At 36.9% G+C, this 13,456-nt stretch overlaps 1 protein-coding gene across 3 annotated transcripts; it reads right to left on the bottom strand.

Annotated features, from left to right (window-relative positions):
* Window positions 1-7,301: 7,301 nt before the first annotated feature.
* On the bottom strand, window positions 7,302-11,929 carry DNAJC19 (DnaJ heat shock protein family (Hsp40) member C19). Of its 3 annotated transcripts, none has more exons than XM_019840078.2 (7): window positions 11,760-11,929; window positions 11,152-11,263; window positions 10,870-10,921; window positions 10,717-10,790; window positions 9,564-9,643; window positions 8,947-9,017; window positions 7,302-7,451 (listed from the first exon to the last, which is right to left on the bottom strand). In XM_019840078.2, exons 2-7 carry the CDS (start codon window positions 11,224-11,226, stop codon window positions 7,381-7,383), a joined length of 423 nt encoding a protein of 140 aa, XP_019695637.2. In that variant the 5' UTR covers window positions 11,227-11,263; window positions 11,760-11,929; the 3' UTR covers window positions 7,302-7,380. The 3 variants fall into 3 exon arrangements, with proteins under 3 accessions (XP_019695637.2, XP_019695636.2, XP_004001228.2); XM_019840077.2 differs by having other exon boundaries at window positions 11,152-11,260; XM_004001179.4 differs by lacking the exon at window positions 11,152-11,263 and having other exon boundaries at window positions 11,760-11,926.
* Window positions 11,930-13,456: the final 1,527 nt, after the last annotated feature.

Below are 13,456 nucleotides of genomic sequence, written 5' to 3'. Positions count from 1 at the left end.
GATAAAATGCAGAATTTTACTTTGGCCTTTGATAATTTACTAAAAAATATTTTTATAAATCAGAATGGTGAGCAATTTTTAAGTAAGAAGTAGACCATGAACTTGGTTTTTGATTCTCAAGGAAATAATTTTGAAGATTGTCAAACTAATGATTGTATTTTTTGTATATATTTTAGCCACATTACTTAATTTTAGGAAGATGAACACTTCACATAAAGTGTTTCAAAGAGTAATAATGATATAATTATGCAGATAATTGTGAGGTCATATCAGATAATTGTGGATTTACTGGAGGATTTTTTTCTATAGTGGTATATATAGACCACTGAGCAAGAAAGACAGCCCTTTCTGTCACTTGATGTTTGAAAGTGTTTTTTATGTGCATAATTTGTGTTAATTTGTTATGTGCATAAAACTGTTAAGTGGTTTTAGTTAATTTATAATGGCTGAAAGACATTTCAAGGTATTGCTAAAAATGTAATAATTGTCAGGTCAGTGTACATATAACCCTAGACCTCACGTTTATTATCACTGAGGTTAACATGTGATGGCATTAACTGCATTTCCCTAAAATCCTAATAATAGAATTTATAAGTAAGGTGTGGTATGAATAGTGCAATCCTTGGATTTTGAATAACAGTATCAAATCATATCCTGAGTTTAAAAAAAAAACTTAACCCACAGATGTCTTTTTTAACCATCAAAAGAAAGAAGTAAAACTGTTGGCCTTTTAATTCTTGTCTAGAGTAACAGGGTTACAGATTAATTACAAGTTAAGAGAATTTTCATTAATCCCCAAAGTGGTAAATACGGTGTAAAGAAAAAAATGATTTTTCATTTTCTTCCATGTAGAATAGATTCACTAAGATTCTTCTGCCATAAAGATTGCTTCACTGAGAAAGTAACCTAAAACCATCTTAGAAAGTGGGTATTGTACAAGCAGTTGTTCAGAATAACCACATTCTAGGAAATTAGTATCAAGATTTCATTATTTACAAGTAACTAAACCCAGCATCTTCTGTACTGCAGAACCATGAGTCTTTTCTTGGGTAAATACCGTATACTCTGATTCAAAAAAGCCTATTCCCCAAAGGCAGCAGCTATTGGTGATTAGGTAGCCCACCAGATTATTTGAGAGGGATATGTTTTTTTGGCTACTACACCAGTTAAGTGAGATGTTGCTCTGGGAAAACTTACTGCTAAGTTAGGCCATGCTAAAAGACACTCAACAGAAAAGCCCAAATGTCTTGTGCAACCCCCATATTTCAGTATACTTAGGTGAAATCACATCTGGAAGCTTATTAAGATTATGTGGGGATAAAAATCTTTTCCTGAAACTTTGGCAAGCCTAGGATCTTGGGTTTGGCATTACCTTTTCATTTCATTATTTTTTAAAGATTTTAAGTAATGTCTACATCGGACGTGTGGCTCAAATTCACAATCCTGAGATGGAGTTGCATACTCTACCAACTGAGTGAGCCAAGCGCCCGTGGAATCACCTTTTTAAAGCCTTCAGTGGGCCTAAAACTTGCAAAATGGTGTGTATGGGTCTTTGTTGATAGATCAGTCACCTTTGGTAAAACAGTCACCTTTGGTAAAATTGTACTAAGAATACACCAATTTTTAAGTCGTTTTGTGTATTTTAATGTGGAGTTAAGAGAAGCAGGATATCGAACTGTTCGTGAAAACCTCAGACATTCCTTAGAACAAGACTGAGGGAAGTTGCCTAAATAGTTGTGCAAAACAAATACAGGTACACGTAGGGAAGTAAAATATCTAAGAACAGAAACACTAATAAGTTACTGAGGAAGAGGCAAAAGTAGCTGGTATTTTATTGTTTTCTGGATCTCCATGTCAGCCATTCTTTAGTAGCTCGGATCCATCACCTCGATGCTAACATCGGGTATTTTTGTAGCTGTTATTTGCTAGAAATCTGATTTGTAATTTGAGAGAGCTCTCTGCGGAGTTGGCATATTAACAATGTTGCACTTAGATTGGATAATAGTACCAGATACAACTTCACACAGATTTGCATTTTCTTGAGGTTGAAATCAACCTAGTTTTCTCATAGGCTATGCCTACAATAAAGCTTTTAATCTAAGGAAGGACAGATGAATGGAAAACCTGATTGTAATGCATTAAGCCCTGTACTGGTGATTATTGGAGAGTAAAGGTAAATTACTTTTACACTTGGATATTCTAGAAGGCTTTAAGGAATTTGGATTGAACTGGATCTCTGTGTTTGGCATTATTCCAAAAGATAAAAGGAATGGTGTGAATCCTCACTGAGTTTCCTACCTTTGGTTCCCCTATACCTTTTTTCTTTTGAGAGAGTGCACACGCAGGCAGGGGAGGGGCAGAGAGAGAATCCCAAGCAGGCTCTGCTCTTGGGATCATGACCTGAGCTGAATTGAAAATCAAGGGACTCTCAATGGACTGAGCCACTCAGGGGCCCCTCCCAGGATCCCCTATGTTTTTTATAAGGACATCTGGTATAGTGAATTTGGGGACTCCTTTTTTAAACTTTGTTTTATTAGAAAGCTTTCTTGAATGGATAGTAGTCACAACCTTTGATAGCATTTGGGTTTTATTTCAGAAACTCAAAGCAACAATCAGTCTGCTATGTATAGTTAAATTTTGGCAAGTGGTAGTAATTTGAAGTTGCACTCGTTGAAAGTCCAATATGTTGAAATATAGGAGATTGCCACAGTTGACCATTTTTGACCTACAAACGTGGCATTTTCTTATTTTTTAAGTATGATCATTTTACTCTAGAAATCAACCAAGAGTCTAATCATCCTGAAAACCCCTTATTGGTGAGAGATGTACATACACTCAAGAAATATATTGTTTTTTAAAAGGTTATCAGTGGATCACGTTATAAAGAATCATCTGTACCTTCTATATTACTACTTCAAGTACTGAAATAAGGTGTAGACTATCATGTAGCTTTCTCTTTAAGAGGATCTCCACCAATAATACATTTGGTTTGCGTATTACTTCTTTGGTAATTTGAAAATTGCAGGTATAGGTTTATAGAATTGGGAGTTTCTGTGTACTTAAACCAGACATTTCCAACTATGCCATGTGCAGTCTAAAGATAGCAAAAAGCAAGGGCAAGATTATTTTTCACTGATCTCAGTCCTAAAGCCCCACTATTCCCTAGTATACTGGTTAATAACTTGCCAAATTTCAGTGATTGGTAAATTTTTCTTGGGGTGAAATTACAGGGGTATTCTGTGAATAATTTTGTTAACTTTTTTACTTGCATTGTCAAAAGTAGTTGCTCATTTTTTAATTTAGAGAGTATTGCAAAAAATTTCCCACAGTTTTTGTGGATAAACCAATTTATATTGCCTTGGAGCTTGTGTCAACCTGTTTGAGCTTCATTTTCAACCTGCCCATTTTCAGGTTGTAAAGAAGAATGTAAACATTACTTTTGACATGCCATTAATTGCACTTGTACTAAGGTAACAGCAAGTGTTAACATATTCATATTAGACCTTAACACTGGATTGTAGACATTGTCTTTTGGTCAGGAAAAACTAGTAACACTAGATAGAAGCTCCTTCTATATTCTGTTGCTAAGGCAACACTTGGCTTTGGCTGTAAAGCAGAGATACACAGTACTCAACAGTGCCAAGAGCAAAAGGAGCTTAGGTCATTGATGTTTCCTGGTACTCAAGGTTACTTTCAGTCCAAGATTCTTTTTTATAACCAAAAACCCACTCTAACATTTTAAACAGTGTTTTTGTACTTTATCTCAAATTAGGTATTTTTTCTATCCTGTTCTCCCATTGAAACAACTGTTTCAATTCTAGCCTGAGTGTTGAAACTTAAACGTGACTTGTCAACTCTTTGAAGCATTCTGCCTGAGTGAATTTTTTAAATAATCATTTCTGACGCAGGGTTTAAGGTAAGGTGTACATTTTCAGTACGCTGAATATAACTGTAGTGTGGCACAGTTAACATGCTTAGGGTTTTACCCCTGTATTAAAGATGCTAGTTACCTACTTTTTACTTCTAGCTGCCTTATGCCCTTTTTTGCTTCGATTCTAGAGTAAGGATAGCAGAGAAAACCATATAATCAATCTTCTAGAATTAGAATACATATGTATGAATATTCCACCTATTTTCACACAAGTTCTTGAATGGTTTGGGTGTTCTGGGATACTGATTTTGTAGAACTGGAATTTTCTTTAAGTTTATTTTGAGAAAGAGCACAAGTGGGGGAGGGTCAGAGAGAAGTAGAACCAGAATCCCAAGCAAGACTCTGCAGTATCAGTGCAGAGCCTGATGCGGGGCTTGAACTCAAAAATGGTGAAACCATGACCTCAGTTGAAATCAAGACTTGGACGCTTAACCAACTGCGCCACCCAAGCATCCCAATTTTTTTTCCCCCCATAGGTATTTCCATCATTTGGAGAATAAGAGAGGGAAAAGGTTTAACTTTGAGAACCACTTATTATACCCTACTTTCCTCACCAACAAAGCATTTTTTATAAAGCAGCATAGGACTCATAATGTCAACTCTGAGGCAGTCAAGGCAAAATTAGGGGAACTAAATCTCTGGTATGCCAGATATTCCTATGTCCCAGTGTTGTGTTCATACCTCTACTTCCCCCCACCCCACCCTTAAAAAACCATTTGAGTACCTACTGATAAAAAGGACCCAAGCTGAAAGTGTAAGGACAAAGTCCCAGACTCAAATTTCCTTACCACTAAGGCAAATATCCCTGGGTTTTCAAATATGTGAGGGGTACCACAGTGCAGAGGTTAACAAAGCATGGAACTTTAGGTTTGAGAAAGATCAGCCTTCTCATTCAGAATGCTGTTTTGGGTAAATTACTTAATCTCACTATTGTTTCCTTGTGAAACGCTTAAATGCTTACTTGTCTAGCACACTGTTAAGTAGTCAACATTAACATTACACATCAAGTATTTCATTAAAAAAAAACACATTAAAAGAGGAAGGCTCTTTTACACAGATCATACTTGAATCAATTACCCACTATGATCTGGAAGCCCTCTCGCAAGTGACCTTTCCCCAAGAAAAATGGTAGGAGTGCTTAATAGCCTACAATGAAATGTGGATTCTTCCATTTAAGGTAAGCCTAGAGGAAATAAAACCGATTACTGTGAAAGAAAAACATGCTTTGTTGTGCTCAGTGTTATTTTAAAGCATTTTTCATTGTCAATATTTGCCTTTAAACAGGTGTGCTATTTGTATTACACACCTAAAAATATACCTACTTACTACATGACGTTTTCCCTTTCAAGGTTCATGCTTGACTGCCTGTGGGCATATTAACACTCTATTTGTCTTTCAAAAATTTGTTTTTAGTTTTAATTGATATCTCTTAAAGCTCTTGTTCAAGAAACTTGATTAGTTGAAAAGACTGAAATAAAAGGTTAGTAAGCCAAAATACAGTTGGTCTTCTTCATTAGATTCCTTATTTGCAAATTCACCTACTTGGTAAAATTTGTAACCCCAAAATCAACATGTGTAGGTACTTTTCCTAGTCATTCGTGGCCATAAAGAGTAGTGAAAATTTAATCACCCAGTGCCCAAAGTGAAGCTTGCCTTCATTTATACTGTAAACAAGTATGCCTTCTGTGGTCCATTTAATGCCAAGTTCATCACATTTTTGTCCTTATTGATGGCTTTCCTGTTTAACTGTCCTCAAGCCTAGTGAAGTGCTGCCTAGCATTCCTAAACACAAGGCTGCGATATGCTGACAGGAGCCATATTGTTGACTACAAGTTTAATGTTAATGAATCAACATGAATAAGATGTCTTTAAATAGAAGCACACATAAAACAAGGTTATATATTGACTGGTTGATAAAAATGGGACCCAGAAGTTCAGAGGTATGAACAAATGGTTCGGTGTTTGTTAAATTCAGTGTTTCAGTAACTTCTAGAACATAACTACTTTGAATCACAAACTACCTTCATACCTCTTTACTAAAAAAGACTTCTCATATGTAACACCCATGGCTGCTGTAAACTGGTGCTTTCTCATACTCTAAATCTTAACAAGTGGACTCGATCAGATTTTAAACAAGGAAACAGGATGGGAAACCTAGAGCAGGTCTAACCCAACTCTGAAGCGCAGGTAAACACATTCCAACACTAAATATGATTGCCTTCCACCATTTTGACCTTGAAGGTCTTGTGTTCTCCATTGACAATTAGGAACTTTAAGATGACTTAAAGGTTTAGATGATAGGTAGTATAAATTACCATTTTAGAGCTAAAGATAGTATTTCCAGTGGTGGCCACAGACTACTTATTTACTTCATATGTTTTACACAGGTCTTGTGGTTAAGATCCCTAGGTTTGAGGTTTAGGCCAATAGCCATTTTACCCTCAAATATCATTTAAATAGGAGTATAAATTCTCCAGTAGTCCAAGCTGAGTATTTTGATAACTGAGAGCATTTCATTTCAGTTTTACTAATTATGGTTAACTTTGGTTATAGCAAATGCAAAACTTTATTATGCATATATATATATATATATATATATATATATATATATTCCATTTCTTAAGTGGCTAGTTCAATACAATGTAATTATTTTCTTGATTAAAAACAAGACTTATATTCTAACATCTTACAGTGGTATAGTTTTTAATGTATGAAATCTAAATTGTCAATAATATAGTTAGATATATTTCTTAGGTCAAAGATGTACCTAAATTCATTTTTAAAATTTAAGGTTACAAGCAGTAGGGTCAGTTTTCTGAACTGTGAACAGCCTTTTCTCACAATAAGATGAATCCCTCCTATAACAAACCTGTGTGAATTCATGCCATCCTAATACCCCACTGTTTCTGTTTTTGTTTTTTGAGAATGCGTGTGTGCACGTGTGTGAGCCTGGGAGAGGGAGGGAGAGAGAGAATCTTAAGCAGACTTCATGCCCAGTGCACAGTCCTATGTGGGGCTTGATCTCACAGCTGTGAGATCATGACCTGAGCTGAAGTCAGATGCCTAACAGACTGAGCCATCCATGTGCCCCTATCCCCGCTGTATTTTAATTACCAGTTTATCAGCATCCCATTAGATTAGGAGCCCTTTCAAAGTCAGACTGTCACATTCATTTTGCCTTGAAGTGGGTAAGAAATTACTTGCTAAATGAATAATGAAAACTATTTCCATTCAGATGGTATGCATTTATCCATAATTACTGAGTGTTAAAATCTCCAAATATTTTATCATCTGATTTAAAATCCTCAAATTCAAAGAAACTTATACCCAAGCTTTGGTTTAGCTTGTGCTAAATCATTTTTAAAATTTGTAGCTTTGAGGCCTTTTATTATAAAAAGCTAGCACGCATATACATAAACTAACAAGAACTTAAAATTCACACATTTACTTCATTTTTTAGCTTGACCTTCTAGTAAATCTTTAGCTTCATTGATTTTGGCTGCTATATAAGGAGATCCTCCTATAGGAAGAAAGAAAAAAAGGAATAGTTATTTTATTAAAAAAAAATTTTTTTTTAATATTTATTTTTGAGAGAGAGAAACACAGCCGGAGTGGGGGAGGGGGAGAGAGAGAGGGAGACACAGAATCAGAAGCAGGCTCCAGGCTCTGAGGTGTCAGCACAGAGCCCAACGCGGGGCTCAAACCCATGAACCGCAAAATCATGACCTGAGCTGAAGTCAGCTGCTTAATCGACTGAGCTACCCAGGTGCCCCAAAAGGAATAGTTATAATATGGCTTCTTAATTTCTGCTTGGTGAAAACCTATTCTCTTCAAGGATCCCTATGCTCATCTGATAGGTGGAATTAGCAGAAAATAATGAGGACACTGCAACCAGATCACCAAGTGTATGGTAATATGTATGATCAACAGTAAACGAAATCACATGAGGAATATTTCCACAAAAATGGCACCTTTAAAAACTTAAACTTGACAAATAGGATTAAAAACACCTCCACATGTGACCTTGAAATGGTGTATGTTACCTATTTATGATGATTATAAGTTGTAAATGAACATGAATTTATTGTACTATGTTATTTTGAAAACATGATGTTCTCAGAGGTTTCTGAGCTTTGTTGGAAAGACCTCACTATGATTTGCACTCCTTTTCTATCCTTCACAGTTTTTCTCTTTTCATGTTACTAATTGTGCCTTCATGATGTTATCTGCAGGTGCTTTCCTACTACTCTGCTGGAGCAATGATTCTCAAAGTGTGATTCTCAGACCAGCAAGCATCAGCATCCCAGTAAGAAGCTTGGTAGAAATGCAATGTTATAGGCACCATACTATACTTAATGAATCAGAAGCCCCCCCAGTTAATGCAAGCTAAATTTCGTTAAAGGAGGCTACTACAGTCAGATAAAAACAATCACAACCAAGTTTAAACTCAAAACACTCTAAATGAAAGGCCTATCCTACGAAAGTAAAAAGATTTGTGCACTGGAACATGTATTTTGTGGTCTCTATTTTGGTATTCTTAAATAATTATTTGCTTTCTTTGAACACAGCCAAGGCTGCTTAGACATGTATCAGAGAGAAATATATCCTATAGGTTTCTAACTAGGAAACCTATAGTTCAAAGGTCTAAATGGATAGAAAAAATTAAATTTTTAGTTTAACTGAAACTTAACATTTCCTTTAAGAATATGTCCCCCCACCAAAAAAAAAAAAACAGTATTAATAGTATTTAGAAGTCACATTTTATCACTACTTAAGATCTGAAAACACTGTTAATGCTTACCCCTACTTTCAAATGACATGGTCATTATTCTATAAATTTTTTCACTCAGGATTTATTCTTTTAAGACACCGGAAAACAGATCCAGCCTGGGCAACAGTGCTTACACACAGATTTAAGCATTTCCCTTGTAATAGCCAAGAATTAAATATGAAATTATTCCACTAGTAACAACTAGTCACTTTAAAACATGTGTAAGAATTTAACAGGTACTTACCCTTGTCTGGGTGATTTAAAAGCATAATTCGTCTATGGGCATCTCTTATTTTTCCTTTATTGGCAGTAGGGCTAATTTAAAAAGGAAAAGGTATAGTTTACTTCAGACTATGTCTGGATCACATCAAAAAATTGTATATAAAAGCCAATTAAAGATGCTGTGAAACTGGAGTCAAGTCATCAAAACAATATGAGAAGTGGTTTAGGAACCTCTTTCATATCACATATGGAAGATGAATATTCTGAATCAAGGAACTAAAACGCTCCTTAGAAAAATAAGACATTCTTAAAAAATTAGTTGAACTTGATAATCCTAAAAACCCTTTTACTGAAAGGTAAAACATGTTTAAGTATCTGGAAATGAAGGCAGAATTTCACCACAAAAAAAAAAAAAAAAAGTGTTCTAGAGAACAACACTGAGCACTGCAATTATCTGTTTAAAAGCCTTTCAATGAATTGAGTGCTTATGTACCAGAGTGCCTTCTCAATGGACTTGTAGGGAGTGTTTAGATCTTAAAAATGTATACAACTATTATAACTCTTAACAAAAGATCTTTTTATGTTTGCTCATAGCTCTAGAATTGTAGAAAAATATTACAAATACTAGAAATTATTTACCTTACGCCTAGTATTAATGCTGCTTCTCGTTTTGTCATTTTAGGTTCAAACCCACCTCTATAATAGCCACCACTGAAAGCCTGAAAGAGGAAATGCATTCGTAAAAATGGGTTATTAGAATAAACTGAATGTTTATTAAAGTTGATAACTGAAAAACTGAAAGTTTAATTTTGATAACTGTTCCTAGACAGCAGAAAAATTAAGACTTTTCAGAGAATTTTAACTGCAACTCCTATGGTATTTTAGCTTTGTAAGTAGCAGCAAACACTTTAATGATTGTTAAACATCCATATTTTTTTTTTTCCCCCAGAAAAACTGTCTTAAAAATGTAAGACAAAACAACAGTGCCTCAAAGCCAGTTCTGGGAATAACAGGAAGATTATTCCAAGTTAACTGTGTTACAGATAAAAATTTGATGTAAGAATATGATTATATGTTTTAGAAAAACAAGTGCCTCAAGAAAAGGATTTGGAGATGTTTTCAGATGAGTGAGTCAAGGGTATTTTGAGGGTCAAGGCAACTACTAAAACAAGACTAAGTATCGAGAAAATTATGCTACCAGCTCTTCTGACCTTGTTATGTCAGAGATCATATTGGTAAAGCCTACCATCACTCTATTCTCTCACATTCAATCACAACAATAAAAATACTCAACAGGCTGCCACAGCCAATTTCATTCTGAACTGTGACCATGGAAGGTGTGACATTCATATCCAGTCATACCCTATAGCCTACTTAATTCCAGTGATATCCAAGTATCTATTAGAGAATGCCAGGGCCACACAGTTAAGAATGGATCACTTCAGATTCCTAGATTCCTGTGTTTTTGTGATGTAGAGCAGATGAGGGAAGGCAAGAATTTGTGGACAAATGATGCTGGAGTTAATAGTATCTACACAATGAAGTAGAATTGATTTTCATGGTACCAGAATTGTGTTAATCCCTCAGCCCCAATTCTGTCACACAAAACATTTTGATTTTTTTCAGGGTAACAACATTACAAAGCTCAGAACCCTTCTTGCGGGAAGCAAGAGAAGGGGCCCAAAGTAATCTCTTAAGAGCTTCATGGATGTTTGGAAATTTACCCTCTTCAAATATGACTCTGGGCTTCATAACACAGCAGAGAATTAGCAAAAATGTTTATAAGTCTTACAGATTTTGGTAGACTTTGAAAAACTTGTTTTACTTGAGGCTCCATATGTTTCACGGCTTGCAAAACATAACGGCCTAAAAACAAAAGCAACAAAATAATTAAAAAGTCTCCAACTTTCCCTGCTTCATTTCCACTTCCAAACCATAAACAAACCTGCAAATCCTGCAGCAGCAATGGTCAGTCCAACTGCTACCACTGTACTGGCCTGGTAAGGGGAAGCAGAGTAAATATTTACTTTTTTAATCATCACCCTTCCCTATGGTACCCATTCTCCCATTCCACCTCATCACAAGTTTTATTTCAAAGGGAGAAACAACTTTTAGGATGAAAATATCCTACCCAATGGCCCTTTAAAAGGACTTTTATGTCCAATTCATTGTAGAGATACTGGATTTTCACTGTGAAAGGGAAGGGCGAGCGGACTTGCATATTTACCTTTACAGCAGTGAAAAGAATGATTTCCCTCCCTTTGAAAACGTCTTTTGCATCTCCGGGCAAATGAGGCCACATTCAAGTTCAATCAAGAATAATGGAAATAAAATTTCTGCTAGAGAAAGAACTGTTTAAGGTCACTGTAGAATTCTGATAACGCATCTCAACGTCAAATGTGGACTTCACTAGACTCGCTTTTCAGAGTGCCTTCGGCACTGGGGCGTCTCTCGACCACAGAACCGACGCCCAAATGTGATCAGGAACCGAGAAGAGATGTATCGGCAAGAGCCAAGGAAAAAGAGCAAAGTAGAGAAGGTACTGTTAGGATGTTTGCGAAAGGGCAGATCTAATCAAACGCGTTTCCACTAATCTCTCAGCCTCGGAGACAATGGACCAGGGACTGCAGCCCCCTGCACAAAGGCCATAGTAGAACACAAAGGCCCTAGAGAGCTGTGCCAGCAGCTCTGTGTCCTAGAGGGTGCGACTCTTCGGGGCCCTACATCTTCAGAGTCTCACTGGGGAGACAACCTCGGCTCCCCTCCTCCCAGGTCACGAGTTGAGATTGTGGCCTGGGCCCGAGATCGCCCAGGGGACCAGAAAACCGCACTCACCATGGCTCTGGCTCGGCTCCCCGGCCTCCACCGAGAGCGCGGTTCATTCCAGACCAAATGCCGCAGCCACAAAATTTCACGCCCCTACCAGAGAGCGACGCGGACACGAGCAGGCACAAACCGCTCAGACACAAGTGCCCAGGAAATACGGCAGTAGCGGCCGCAAATTAGGCCGGAAAACTGTCGTAAAAGGGGACCGCAGCGGGCCGTAGGGGAAAGGTCGCTCAAGCAGTGGGCAGGTGCGGAATACGGCTTCAGATTGGCTGATGGGTGGGCGGATGGCCTCCTTACTGGGCTCAAAGCTGGGGCTTTTCTGTGTTTTGCCCTTTGCTACCTGGCCGGAGGTATTTGGAAATTCCTGTGGGGAAAGGTATTGGTGCAACAGGGCGTGAACAAATACTGTGTAGCCTTACTCAGAACGTTTTTCCTCCCTTCTCAGCACATGCATTCACCGTTTATTTCGTTTATGATTGTCGAGGGTAATGAATATTCTTAAATGTGCAGTAACAGTTCCACCTGAAGCCAAATAAATATGTAGCAAGCCAGTATAGCAAACGAGAATATGTCCCAGAAAACTAAAACAACAAACCACACTATGTTTCAGGGGTGCTCGGTAGCATTCTCATATTTAAAAGAATTTTAATTTGTGACTTGATGGGACCTTGTGGGAATATTTGGGGTTTGTTTTGTAAAGTGGGATTACCACTTTAAATACAGTTAGTATTCTGATCATGGGATCCCCAAATCCCCACAACCCCTCAAAAAGTAGGGGTGGTTTTGCCATTACAAGGCATCAGCTTCATATAGCCCTACATATATGCTTGGGAAGATAAAAGTAACGGAGACATTAATCGAAGTTTTACAGTGTTTGGATGATCAAGTAAGTTTGGAGTTACTTTCCACTTAGAATTTACAAAGTATTAAAAATTTGCTTACATTGCAAGGAAATTTGCTTTGATTAGCTGGTTGCATATTAGACATGTATGCAAATTTGTTGGCCTTGTTTTCCCTTTCTGTAAAAAGATTCGCTATTTGGATCTTTAAGAATTCTTCTAACCCTGATATTTTTGTAATGTCATTTCTTGTGAACAAAATTTCTTGTTATGTAATATGTAAAGAATTTCTTATTATGTATATTTTTGTATGTACAAACTGCAGCATACAGCTTGCTTGAGGAACAGGTTAACATACAGAAGCCCAGTCTCAGGAAACCAAGGATAGGTAACACAGAGAGACACTTGAAGTTGAAGTGGACAGGGCTCTGTTTTTGGAGGCAAATCAAAGTAGATGTACAACCTAGTTCTGTCATTAGTTGTAGGACTTTGGATAAGTTATTTGTGACTCTGAGTTTTCTCATTTGTAAAACAAGGGTAATGATGCACACCTCACCGAATTATGTACATGGTATGTTCTGCATGTAATTATTACTCAGTGTATTGGCCATTATTATTATGAGGCATGTTGAAGTACAAGTTGATGTGCAGAGCCTTCCCAATTCTCAGGATATCTCACCTCACTCATAGATATAAGTCTGGTAATCTTTTCACACTAAGGGCATGGAAAGAACCTTTAAAATTAATCTTTTGAAATTTCCAGCAACTGAAGAATGGATAATCATTCCTTGCTTCTTCTAACTTCTAATGACCGCCAGCATTCCTTGACTTGTGACTGCATCACTTCGGTCTTCAGGGAAGGTC

Source organism: Felis catus, chromosome C2 (assembly GCF_018350175.1).
Source record: "Felis catus isolate Fca126 chromosome C2, F.catus_Fca126_mat1.0, whole genome shotgun sequence".
NCBI classification, from domain to species: domain Eukaryota; kingdom Metazoa; phylum Chordata; class Mammalia; order Carnivora; family Felidae; genus Felis; species Felis catus.
The sequence above is the reverse complement of the archived record's forward strand: the minus strand, read 5'-3'. Positions and strand labels throughout refer to the sequence as shown.